This window comes from Nerophis lumbriciformis, linkage group LG08 (assembly GCF_033978685.3).
Source record: "Nerophis lumbriciformis linkage group LG08, RoL_Nlum_v2.1, whole genome shotgun sequence".
In the NCBI taxonomy this organism is placed as follows: domain Eukaryota; kingdom Metazoa; phylum Chordata; class Actinopteri; order Syngnathiformes; family Syngnathidae; genus Nerophis; species Nerophis lumbriciformis.
In genome coordinates, this window is record NC_084555.2 from 17377501 (window position 1) to 17391411 (window position 13911).

The 13911-nt window shown below is 38.4% G+C and overlaps 1 protein-coding gene across 5 annotated transcripts in view; it reads left to right on the plus strand.

Moving 5' to 3' along the window:
- LOC133611506 (leucine-rich repeat and fibronectin type-III domain-containing protein 5-like) overlaps positions 1 to 13911 on the plus strand; it is a 313487-nt gene that overhangs the window by 207608 nt on the left and 91968 nt on the right. For all 5 annotated transcript variants that reach the window (XM_072913651.1, XM_061968349.2, XM_072913648.1 and 2 more), the window contains 4 exons: positions 426 to 554; positions 667 to 847; positions 6661 to 6816; positions 9549 to 9808. In XM_072913651.1, coding sequence (XP_072769752.1) covers positions 426 to 554; positions 667 to 847; positions 6661 to 6816; positions 9549 to 9808 — 726 coding nt within the window. The remainder of the gene's footprint in view (positions 1 to 425; positions 555 to 666; positions 848 to 6660; positions 6817 to 9548; positions 9809 to 13911) is intronic.

Below are 13911 nucleotides of genomic sequence, written 5' to 3' on the forward strand. Positions count from 1 at the left end.
TGTTATTGTTTAAACTGTGTGTAATTTTACAGTTGCCAGAAATATTTAAAATACTTGTAAAATAAAATATCAGCCTCGTTTTTAATGAATATTTAGGCCTACTATGCTACTGTGTTTGAATGTTGGTCATTATGGTGGTACTTAGAGAGCCAAGTGTGTTCTGAAGTGGTACTTAACGAAAAAAGTTTGAAAACCACTGCGTTAAGACGTATGCCTGACTGGGTATTCTTTATATCTGGCCTTACTGAAAAAAACACACCATAAATGTAACAATTCCAAAATCCTTCAAGTGTTTTGAATATGATTATGAACAAATTAAAAAAAAAAAGTTTGGTTTGTAGCAAAAAATACAGTTTGTTTAAATCTGCAGTTTCTTGTTATGTCTCATATGGGTTGTCAAATAACCTAATAATGTCTGTTCACAGTGTGAAGAGGAAAGACTTTGCAAACATGACACGGCTGGTGGACTTAACGCTATCCAGAAATACTATCTCCTACATCACACCTCATGCCTTTGCAGATCTGGAGAACCTCCGAGCCCTGCATCTCAACAGGTAAAGATTAACATCGGCTGCATGTTGAATGAAGTCAGTTCTCTTGCGGTTACTCGAACGCTGCTGGCCTGACAGTTGCTAAAGGTTGCATCTCTTTGTGAATATATTCCAGTAATCGTCTGACGAGGATATGCAATGACACCTTCAGTGGGATGTCAAAGCTTCACCACTTGATTTTGAACAACAACCAGCTGGTGCTGATCCACCAGGGAGCTTTTAATGACCTGCTGGCACTTGAAGAATTGGATCTCAGTTATAACAACCTGGACTCTATTCCGTGGGAGGCCATCCAGGTTAGAATTTTTTTTTTAATACATTTGCCATTAAAAAGTGTTTCTGTGAAATAAGAACATGTATGCACTTTTTGGGGAATTTTGCCTATCATCCGCAATCCTAATGTGAGACAAGAACACATATTGTTCTCTTTTCTGTGCATTCTGAATAGTGGAAAAACTGCTAGTATTCTGCCTATAAAAACATGTAAAAACATTTTACATACAGTACATGTAAGTATGAATGTAATGTAGAAACAGGCACATAGCATAATATTGACAGTATTTTGGTCATTTTAAGCATTTATGTAACTTATTTTCTGGGCGTATTGATTTCACAGATTAAATAGCAACCATCAACAACAGCAGCGAAGTGTGCGCGTTCTGTATTTGCTACCACACAACCAACATTTATTTGCATCTCTAGCTAGCTAGTAGCTGGTTACTTACTAGTGGTAGGAAGAGCAGTGTTACGAAGGCAACATGTCACTACGTCAGAAAATATATATATATATTTTTTTTTCAAAGTGTTTTATAGGCGGAATAGATTAATCTCAGTAGCCCGCATTGTTAGCCGCCTCGTACTAGTATTTATTTCACTATTTAAGCAATTTATAGAGCACAAGGCAATTCAAAGTGCTTTACAGAAAATTGCAAGAAGGCACAAATAAATATATGCAATAATAATAAAATGTATCATTATTCCAATTAAAATCAGAAAATAAAATAATCTCAAAAACAATCATTCAATTAAAATGATTCAATTAGTGTAGATAAAATCTGTTCTCAATTGTTGATGACTGATGATAACAACCAAACCTAGCCCCCCCCTCCACACCCCGAATTGTAAATAATTCAATGTATACACCCTGATGATTATCTTGTGTGATGACTGTATTATGATGATAGTATGTATGATAGTATATATCTGTATCATGAATCAATTGGGGCAGCATGGCGTAGTGGGTAGAGCAACCGTGCCAGAAACCTGAGGGTTGCAGGTTCGCTCCCCGCCTCTTACCATCCAAAAATCGCTGCCGTTGTGTCCTTGGGCGGGACACTTCACCCTTTGCCCCCGGTGCCACTCACACCGGTGAATTGAATGAAGAATGATAGGTGGTGGTTGGAGGGGCTGTTGGCGCAAATTGCAGCCACGCTTCCGTCAGTCTACCCCAGGGCAGCTGTGGCTATGAAAGTAGCTTACCACCACCAGGTGTGAATGATTGATGGGTTCTACATGTAAAGCGACTTTGGGTACTTAGAAAAGCGCTATATAAATCCCAGTTATTAATTTAAGTGGACCCCGACTTAAACAAGTTGAAAAACTTATTCGGGTGTTACCATTTAGTGGTCAATTGTACGGAATATGTACTTCACTGTGCAACCTACTAATAAAAGTCTCAATCAATTAATCAATCAAATACTTTCAGTTGTCATTAGCACAGCAGGGTTTCCCTTTAATGTAACTGAACGTGGCTGCTACACCTTAAAAGTAACTTTTTTTTTAACGTGAAAACACATTCAATGAATATAATGCATTGTAGCCTCCAGAAGAAGTCAAAAGTCCGACACTCGCTATTTTTAACTTTTATTGAGAATCTTATGATAACAGCTGGTCCAATTCCAATAGGTTTTACCTCCTGTGCAAACACTTCCTCATTCTCCACCGACTCTCTTTCAGGCACAAACAGTGTGTTTGAGATCACAGGAAAAATAAACACCAAATCCAAACCCCAGGAACATAAAACATTACCACCAGCAGGTCGTTACCATATGAATGGATATGTAAATAGCCTATTAGTTGCGCACTGTTGCCAAGCGATGCACCGAAATATGACCGCCAAAAATTACAAGATAGGTGTAGTTTTCTTCAATGTCAAGGATTTTGAAAGCAACTATCAATATATTTAAGTTTTAAAAATGGACTAAATATCTTCTATTAAACATTAGATATTTTCACTGGGTTATATCAAACAGAAAATAATAATGAGTCAATTTAGAAATATAATCACAAAGTACTCCTTAGAATCCGTATGCAACAGATGACCCACTACTAAGTAAAAGTGATGAATTAAAAAAAACAATTACAAATGTGTGTTATGTCAATATTTGTGAGTTCAACACAAAAGCATTAAGTTGATCCAACACTAGGGATGTAACGATGTAAACATTTTATATCACGGTAATTGTGACCAAAATTATCATGGTTATCATTTATATCGTAGTATTGTTGAATGTGCTCAAAGTATTTGTACACACACTGAAATCTTCAGATTTTTTTTTTATTCACTAAAATAAAGAGACCCACTGGTAAAAAGCCAATGTTTTGTGTTGTTTCACGGATAAGTGTGTTCTGGCTGTCATTGTGGTGTCTTTCTCTTTTTAGCGGTCTTTGAATGCACCGTAAAAACACCTCTGTGTCGTATTCCTCTGAGTAATACTGTAAATATCAATCTGTGTTAGGGGAGAACAGATTGTATAGTTCAATGTCTACACTTGAATTTCTTAGTTAGTCAGACAGTAATGTGTTTATGTAAGTTTAGATTGGGGTATGTTGTTTGTTAATGTGGAAAGACGTTAATGTCTCTTGTATTCATGTTAGCTTTTAAGATAGATAGTCCATCTGTGAGTTTTTCAAAGTGTAGCTATTAATTTTAAACAGTAATAATAACCGTCGAGAGTTTTACCTCGGTTATCATTAATACTGTTTATCGTTAAGTAACCTTTTTAATACAATGGTCCCTCAGTTTTCAAGAGTAATCCATTCCAAAACGTCTGACGAATTACTAATCGTAATAAGCATTTGTTTTTCTTTTAGAAATATTATAAGTCCAATTACAGACTCCGTTACAGACGCCGAGAAATAATACAGGGTTTCCGTGGGGCAGTAAAAAGCATTAACAGTCATTAAGTGGATTTTTCAAAAAATAAGACCTTAAATGGCATTTAAAAACATTCAAATTGATGTCCAGAGGCATTAAAAAATGTTTTTACAACTTGTAGCACTGGGCCGATAGTAGTAAGTCCATCAATCAAACGGTAAATGAAAATGAACTCAATAACTTTGCGGCCGTCGACTGTCTGTGGGTTTCTTTTCTTCGGCTGCGGCTTTCAAACTGGATACAAAAAGGTCTTGTCCAAAAGTGTGAAAAGCGCTGCCTCAATACAGCAAAATGAAACGGCTCTGGGGGCCCAAACTTTGCTATTCTTTGGTGACTGTAGGCATGCAGTCCCTAACTGTGACATCATGGCATGTTCATGAGGAGGCTGAGCTTGTTTCATACACGACTCATTTGTACTTTAACACACCACGAGCTAACCTGGTGACGCACATCACGTGACCTACAGTGGCCTAAGATGGACAAACTAGACAATTTTATTTTCTAACATTCCCACAGTAAATGAATTAGAGTTCCTTCAGCTGCCTGACACTTTGTACATAACTTGCATACTGTAGCCATTTCAAACAATTGAGTTGGCGTAAAATACAATCTATTCAAGATGTTTATTTGAATCAATTTATTTGTAATGCATATAAAAAATGCAAATATCATTGTATCATGTGTCTTTTTCTAAATTGTTTAAATTAAGCATCCGTTTCCCACAACTGTCAGCTGCTGCTTCTGCAAAAAATAAAAAGACAGTCTCAGATGAAACAGTCTTGTGAGCCAATTGTAATTCACTAGAGAGTAACAGTTATTATTATCATCAGAATCAGAATCAGAATAGTTTTTTATTGCCATTGTTTGAGAACAGGTTCACAAACTAGGAATTGTTCTTGGTGCAATCGTGCAACATAAAAACACATATAACACAGAATAGGTAATAAAATGATGTTGTTATTGTTCATTGTTCAAATGCTTACAATGTTGTCCATACAGACAGTTGTAAGCTTCTGACTATATACTAGGGTTGTAGTATAGTACCGCGATACTAATGAATCATATTCGGTACTATACCGCCTCTGAAAAGTACCGGTCCGCCACCCAAAATGTAAACAAACGCCATTGGTGGATCTACACATGACATCCACTGTAATGATACCAAGTACAGTAGCGTATCGAGTCGATACTACTATGATTACGTCGATATTTTTTGGCATCACAACATCTTTCGTTTTTTTAAATGTATATTATGTTAATAAACTTAGAAAATATGTCCCTGGACACATGACGACTTTGAATATGACCAATGTAGACTTAGACTTAGACTTAGACTTCCTTTTTATTGTCATTCAAATTTGAACTTTACAGCACAGATAAGAACGAAATTCCGTTACATAAGCTCATGGTAGTGCAGGATAAAAAAGCAATAAGGTGCATATATAAATAAATAAATAAATATAAATAATATATATAATATATATATAAAATAAATAAATATATATAAATATATATAAATAAATAAATAGATTACTGTACAGATAAATATATTGCACTTTTTCACATGCCTCCACGTTTATGGATATATGTTATATTCTCTTTTTTATTCCAGCGAGTTAATCCATTTTGGGGGGAGTTGAGGGGATCATTTAATTATGATGCGTTCAAGAGTCTTACGGCCTGAGGGAAGAAGCTGTTACAGAACCTGGAGGTTCTGCTTCGGAGGCTGCGGAACCTCTTTCTAGAGTCCAGCAGTGAAAACAGTCCTTGGTGGGGGTGGGAGGAGTCTTTGCAGATTTTCTGAGCCCTGGTCAGGCAGCGGCTTTTTGCGATCTCCTGGATGTATGATCCTGTAACAACTTGGTATCGGATTGATACCTAAATTGGTTGTATCATCCAAAACTAATGTACAGTATCAAACAACAGAAGAATAAGTGATTATTATATTTTAACAGAAGTGTAGATAGAACATGTTGAGAAAGAAAGTAAGCAGATAATAACAGGAAATGAACAAGTAGATTAATAATTCATTTTCTACCACTTGTCCTTAGTAATTTTGACAAAATAATAGAATGATAAATGACACAATATGTTACTGCATATGTCAGCAGCTAAATTAGGAGCCTTTGTTTGCTTACTTACTACTAAAAGACAAGTTGTCTTGTATGTTCACTATTTTATTTAAGGACAAACTTGCAATAAGAAACATATGTTTAATGTACCCTAAGATGTTTTGTTAAAATAAAGCCAATAATGCAATTTTGTGTGGTCCCCTTTATTTAGAAAAATACCGAAAAGTATTGAAATAATTTTGGTACCGGTACCAATTGTTTAAGTGGTATTAAAAAGGACATTAAAAAGCATTACATTCGATTTGCTGATACCCGTAGAAACCCTGTAATACCACATAACAATTTTTTTGAAAATCATTGTAGAAAACAATACAAAATACGTTTAAATGAAAAATGTAATGGATAAATAAACATCAACTACAAGTGGTAAGGGAGGACTGTACGGAAGAGCCACACAGACTCCACCTTTGTACTTTGCGTACCTTTGTTCTTTCTGAGATTCAATAGTGTTTATCACCTTCTTTGACCTTTGGTAGGTTATTTTGCCATGAATAAAAAAAGAGGCACAGGGACAAGGTCACCAAAGCGTCTGATTTTTTGTTTGGGCACTCAATTTTACGAAATGCTACACGGGCAAACAGACTCGTTTGTTAAGTGCAAATTTGGGCCGTTCGATAACCGAGACGGTATACAAAAAGCATGGCAAACTTTCTGTAAAACGTTTCGTCCTAAAACAAATCACACGAAAGCAGGACTCTTGGTACATTGGGAACGCAGGTTCAAATCCCAGAGATAGAGGAACAGAGTGTGTGAGATGTATTACGATGTATAGATTGCAGAGCAATTCAAATATTTTGTTTGTCTCCCTCCAATCCAACAGAGAATGATAAGCCTCCATACCATGAGTTTGGACCACAACATGTTGGACTATATTCCAGAGGGGACATTTTCTTTGCTACAGAAACTCAACCGCCTCGATGTCACATCAAATAAACTTCAAAAGCTCCCACCGGACCCTCTTTTTCAGCGTGCACAGGTATGTTGTTTTGCCTTCTGCATTATTGCCAGCGCACACATAGGACGCCCAGCATGTGCGCGTTTACCTCTGTGGGACAGCATTAGTAACTAGAAAATGCAATTTCAATAGAAATTGTGTAAGTACTGAAATGCTAAGTTAATACGTTAGCCAGATAGCGTCAAGTATCAAAATATAAATATAAATTCTAAGGCCTGTCAAATGAGCAAGAAAGCAAGCATACCAACATGTTGACGTCAGCAAGCTAATAGTTAGCATGCATTGAAATCAAAACATTCGACTCTGAGGTGTATACCTGCAAAATGGCTAAAAATCTAGCGTGCTAACTTGTGCAGTCAAATTATCTATTTTTAATTATTATATGATTTGTTATTTTAGTTATTCACACTCCTGAATTCAGATTAATCCTGATTAATCACAAGTTATTAATGGTTTGCATAATTTAAATTAACTTGAAAAAAGACCCCAATATTTTGACACAAATGCATTTTTATTGTCAGAATGTGAACATTTTTTAAATCAATCAATCAATCAATCAATGTTTATTTATAAAGCACTAAATCACACGTGTCTCAAAGGGCTGCACAAGCCACAACGACATCCTCGGTTCAGATCCCACATCAGGGCAAAGAAAAACTCAACCCAGTGGGATGACAATGAGAAACCTTGGAGAGGACCCCCCTTAAGGCAACCGGTGCATTGAACGTCGAGTGGATCTAGCATAATATTGTGAGAGTCCAGTCCATAGTGGATCCAACATAATAGTGAGAGTCCAGTCCATAGTGGGGCCAGCAGGGGACCATCCCGAGCGGAGACAGGTCAGCAGCACAGGGATGTTCCCAACCGATGCACAGGTCCACCGCGGGTCCCGACTCTAGACAATCAGCACTTCATCCATGGCCACCGAACCTGTGCTCCCCTCTCAGAGCAGAAAATAAAATAAATGGCAGATCAACTGGTCTAAAAGGGGGGGCTATTTAAAGGCTAGAGTACACAAATGAGTTTTAAGATGGGACTTAAATGCTTAAAAGGTTTCCATGAATCCATGACTGTTGGCTCAAAACTTGTCAACAGTTTCATCAAGTCTCATTAGGTAACTATCCGCCGTTAAAGGGGAACATTATCACCAGACCTATGTAAGCATCAATATATACCTTGATGTTGCAGAAAAAAGACCATATATTTTTTTAACCGATTTCCGAACTCTAAATGGGTGAATTTTGGCGAATTAAACGCCTTTCTATTATTCGCTCTCGGAGCGATGATGTCACAACGTGACGTCACATCGGGAAGCAATCCGCCATTTTCTCAAACACCGAGTCAAATCAGCTCTGTTATTTTCCATTTTTTCGACTGTTTTCCGTACCTTGGAGACATCATGCCTCGTCGGTGTGTTGTCGGAGGGTGTAACAACACGAACAGGGACGGATTCAAGTTGCACCAGTGGCCAAAAGATGCGAAAGTGGCAAGAAATTGGACGTTTGTTCCGCACACTTTACCGACGAAAGCTATGCTACGACAGAGATGGCAAGAATATGTGGATATCCTGCAACACTCAAAGCAGATGCATTTCCAACGATAAAGTCAAAGAAATCTGCCGCCAGACCCCCATTGAATCTGCCGGAGTGTGTGAGCAATTCAGGGACAAAGGTCCTCGGTAGCACGGCAAGCAATGGCGGCAGTTTGTTCCCGCAGACGAGCGAGCTAAACCCCCTGGATGTCTTGGCTCACACCGTCCCTTGTGCCACCGAAGATGATCAAGAGAAGAATATCGACCCTAGCTTCCCTGGCCTGCTGACATCAACTCCAAAACTGGACAGATCAGCTTTCAGGAAAAAAGAGCGGATGAGGGTATGTCTACAGAATATATTAATTGAGGAAAACTGGGCTGTCTGCACTCTCAAAGTGCATGTTGTTGCCAAATGTATTTCATATGCTGTAAACCTAGTTCATAGTTGTTAGTTTCCTTTAATGCCAAACAAACACATACCAATCGTTGGTTAGAAGGCGATCGCCGAATTCGTCCTCGCTTTCTCCCGTGTCGCTGGCTGTCGTGTCGTTTTCGTCGGTTTCGCTTGCATACGGTTCAAACCGATATGGCTCAATAGCTTCAGTTTCTTCTTCAATTTCGTTTTCGCTACCTGCCTCCACACTACAACCATCCGGTTCAATACATGCGTAATCTGTTGAATCGCTTAAGCCGCTGAAATCCGAGTCTGAATCCGAGCTAATGTCGCTATAGCTTGCTCTTCTATGCGCCATGTTTGTTTGTGTTGGCATCACTATGTGACGTCACAGGAAAATGGACGGGTGTATATAACGATGGTTAAAATCAGGCACTTTGAAGCTTTTTTTAGGGATATTGCGTGATGGGTAAAATTTTGAAAAAAAACTTCGAAAAATAAAATAAGCCACTGGGAACTGATTTTTAATGGTTTTAACCCTTCTGAAATTGTGATAATGTTCCCCTTTAAGGTAAAGGACTATATACAGTGCACTCGGAAAGTATTCACAGCGCTTCACTTTTTCCACATTTTGTTATGTTACAGCCTCATTCCAAAATGGAATAAATTCATTTCTGTCTCAAAATTCTACACACAATACTCCATAATGACAATATGATTTGTATATATTTTTTCCAGACACAAGCCATTTCTTAGAAAAGAGATTGAACTCTTTGCGGTGAATGTGTTTAGTGAACTAAACACATTTTTTTTTAAACTGCATTACAGGTTCTGGCCACATCTGGGATCATGTCCTCCTCAACCTTTGCATTGTCATTTGGGGGAAACCCTCTGCATTGCAACTGTGAGCTACTTTGGCTGCGAAGGCTTAACCGCGAGGACGACTTGGAGACGTGTGCTTCACCCCAGCACCTCTCTGGACGATACTTTTGGTCCATTCCCGAGGAGGAGTTCCTGTGTGAACCCCCGCTCATCACCCGATACTCACATGAGATGAGGGTCTTGGAAGGGCAGAGGATCTCACTAAGGTATGGGCATTTGTTAAGAGAGTAAAAGCAAAATCAAAACAGCATTGTCGTCATCACTCTATAACTCTAAATTAAGATGAAAGACACGATGATTACTTAATTTGCATATATATTGGTCACACACTCGCAATCATGATAGCTGTTAGGTTTTGTTGTAATGCGGAAATAAGAGGAAACCATAAAGAAAATTGGATTAACAAGGTTTTATTCATATTTGCACCTTCATTAAGTCTTGAATGTACAATATCAGTTAAGTGTAGAGTCACACTCGTCTAAATTGTTACTGTATTACAGTATGTTTCTGTTGATAAAGCCTACACTTTAACATAGGGCTGGGCGATTTTATGTTTCTGATCGATGATCGTGATTAATTTGAGTTTGATCACAGTGATCAGCTGTTAGCATATATTACCTCAATAAAACATGGGGTCGCGGGGGGTCGCAAACGTGTATCTCAAATCAACGTCTCCCATTGAAACTAATTGAAATACATTTTAACATGTACAAACCCCGTTTCCATATGAGTTGGGAATTTGTGTTAGATGTAAATATAAACAGAATACAATGATTTGCAAATCCTTTTCAACCCATATTCAGTTGAATGCACTACAAAGATAAGATATTTGATGTTCAAACTCATAAACTTTATTTTTTTTTTGCAAATAATAATTAACTTATAATTTCATGGCTGCAACACGTGCCAAAGTAGTTGGGAAAGGGCATGTTCACCACTGTGTTACATGGCCTTTCCTTTTAACAACACTCAGTAAACGTTTGGGAACTGAGGAGACACATTTTTTAAGCTTATAAGGTGGAATTATTTCCCATTCTTGCTTGATGTACAGCTTAAGTTATTCAACAGTCCGGGAGTCTCCGTTGTGGTATTTTAGGTTTCATAATGCGCCACACATTTTCAATGGGAGACAGGTCTGGACTACAGGCAGGCCAGTCTAGTACCCGCACTCTTTTACTATGAAGCCACATTGATGTAACACGTGGCTTGGCATTGTCTTGCTGAAATAAGCAGGGGCGTCCAGGGTAACGTTGCCTGGATGGCAAAATAAGTTGCTCCAAAACCTGTATGTACCTTTCAGCATTAATGGCACCTTCACAGATGTGTAAGTTACCCATGTGTTGGGCACTAATACACCCCCATACCATCCCAGATGCTGGCTTTTCAACTTTGCGCCTATAACAATCCGGATGGTTCTTTTCCTCTTTGGTCCGGAGGACACGACGTCCACAGTTTTCAAAAACAATTTGAAATGTGGACTCGTCAGACCACAGAACACTTTTCCACTTTGCATCAGTCCATCTTAGATGAGCTCAGGCCCAGCGAAGCCGACGGCGTTTCTGGGTGTTGTTGATAAACGGTTTTCGCCTCGCATAGGAGAGTTTTAACTTGCACTTACAGATGTAGCGACCAACTGTAGTTACTGACAGTGGGTTTCTGAAGTGTTCCTGAGCCCATGTGATGATATCCTTTACACACTGATGTCGCTTGTTGATGCTGTACAGCCTGAGGGATCGAAGGTCACGGGCTTAGCTGCTTACGTGCAGTTATTTCTCCAGATTCTCTGAACCCTTTGATGATATTACGGACCGTAGATGGTGAAATCCCTAAATTCCTTGCAATAGCTGGTTGAGAAAGGTTTTTCTTAAACTGTTCAACAATTTGCTCACGCATTTGTTGACAAAGTGGTGACCCTCGCCCCATCCTTGTTTGTGAATGACTGAGCATTTCATGGAATCTACTTTTATACCCAATCATAGCACCCACCTGTTCCCAATTTGCCTGTTCACCTTTGGGATGTTCCAAATAAGTGTTTGATGAGCATTCCTCAACTTTATCAGTATGTATTGCCACCTTTCCCAACGTCTTTGTCACGTGTTGCTGGCATCAAATTCTAAAGTTAATGATTATTTGCAAAAAAAAAAAATGTTTATCAGTTTGAACATCAAATATGTTGTCTTTGTAGCATATTCAACTGAATATGGGTTGAAAATGATTTGCAAATCATTGTATTCCGTTTATATTTACATCTAACACAATTTCCCAACTCATATGGAAACGGGGTTTGTATAATGCCTTTTAAGAACACAAACACACTTGCAGATAAGAAAAAAATAAACAAACAATACAATAGAATGTGCTACGAACAACTCGTTTTATGAAGTAAGGTAATAATAAAGTACAGCATTTACCTTGGACAGTTGACTTCTACAGTATCTCCTTTGAGCTGCTTCTCCCTCAAACACACCATGACCAGCTTCTCCATATTTTCATAGATAAATGTCTGCCGTTGAGATATTATTATAACATTCTTGGCTGGCGTGAAACGCATTCTGCTTCAGTATGGTGCAGACGAGCAGTGATATACTCAAATTCCTTCACCAAGTCTGTTACACTTTCTGTCGTGTTTTGGATTTTTTCTCTCCTTAATTCAATGAATATTGTCTACTGTCGTTCATGCTCACTTTCTTCTTTTCCATGCTTGGAAAAACCAAAGCTATACTGTATATAGTTTGTTCGTATCTTATGGGCTTCACTTTGACATTTGTTACCCCAACTTATGGCTGAGATGCTTGTAACTCAAATCACAACATTTAGCCGAGATACAGCTCTTATCTCAAAACACTCTTGTTGTTAAAGCACTCTTAAGTTGAGGTACCAGTGCATATTATATGTTGATTTATTAGATAATATGAACATTTTAAAGTTATGCAAACTGCATGCAGTACATTTATATTTTTCTTTGTCAAAATCGAGATGGACAGAACAATAAAGTATTGACACAAATTATTTCCACGCTTTCATGGGCTACATAAAATGGTGGAGTGGGCCAGATATAACCCCTGAGCCTGAGTTTGACACCTGTGTGTACAATGCCCTCATTTAAATGCTGCATGAGTTTCCACACAATTAAGGGCCTGATCTACTAAGATCCAAATACCACATGCTAAACAGTGTACAAATTAGAAAATGAGTGGGCGTGTTGCCTGTGATCTACTAATGCGTGTGTACAATCAAGTTTGCACTGAGGCGGCGTGGCTCGGTTTGTAGAGTGACTGTGCCAGCAATTTGAGGGTTCCAGGTCCGATCCCTGCTTCAGCCATCCTAGTCATGACCGTTGTGTTCTTGGGCAAGACTCTTTACCCACCTGCTCCCAGTGCCACCCACACTGGTTAAAATGTAACTTAGGTAATGGGTTTCACTATGTAAAGCGCTTTGAGTCACTAGAGAAAAGCGCTATGTAAATATAATTCACTTCACTAGGACTGTGTGTACAACTGATAACTGGCTTGTACATGCAGTCTTTTTGATGGAGCTGCAGTGTGATGACCTGCGAGTTGGCACTTTTTTTTCCAGACGTATTAAATATGAACACAAAACAGCAGGTGCAGAACAGTTTTAGTGTTAATAAATCACACTGTTTGTGCTATATAATTGAATTATATCCCCCCCAGTTTCACAGTTGTGTGGGTGTTGTGATGATCAGCATATATTTTGCATATACTATTTTTTCTTCTCACTTAAAGGGGAACATAATCACAATTTCAGAAGGGTTAAAACCATTAAAAACCAGTTCCCAGTGGCTTATTTTATTTTTCGAAGTTTTTTTCAAAATTTTACCCATCACACAATATCCCTAAAAAAAGCTTCAAAGTGCCTGATTTTAACCACCGTTATAAACACCCGTCCATTTTCCTGTGACGTCACATAGTGATGCCAATACAAACAAACATGGTGGATAGCAAGGTATAGCAACATTAGCTCGGATTCAGACTCAGATTTCAGCGGCTTAAGCGATTCAACAGATTACGCATGTATTGAAACGGATGGTTGTAGTGTGGAGGCAGGTAGCGAAAACGAAATTGAAGAAGAAACTGAAGCTATTGAGCCATATCGGTTTGAACCATATGCAAGCGAAACCGACGAAAACGACACGACAGCCAGCGACACGGGAGAAAGCGAGGACGAATTTGGCGACCGCCTGCTAACCAACGATTGGTATGTGTTTGTTTGGCATTAAAGGAAACTAACAACTATGAACTAGGTTTACAGCACATGAAATACATTTGGCAACAACATGCACTTTGAG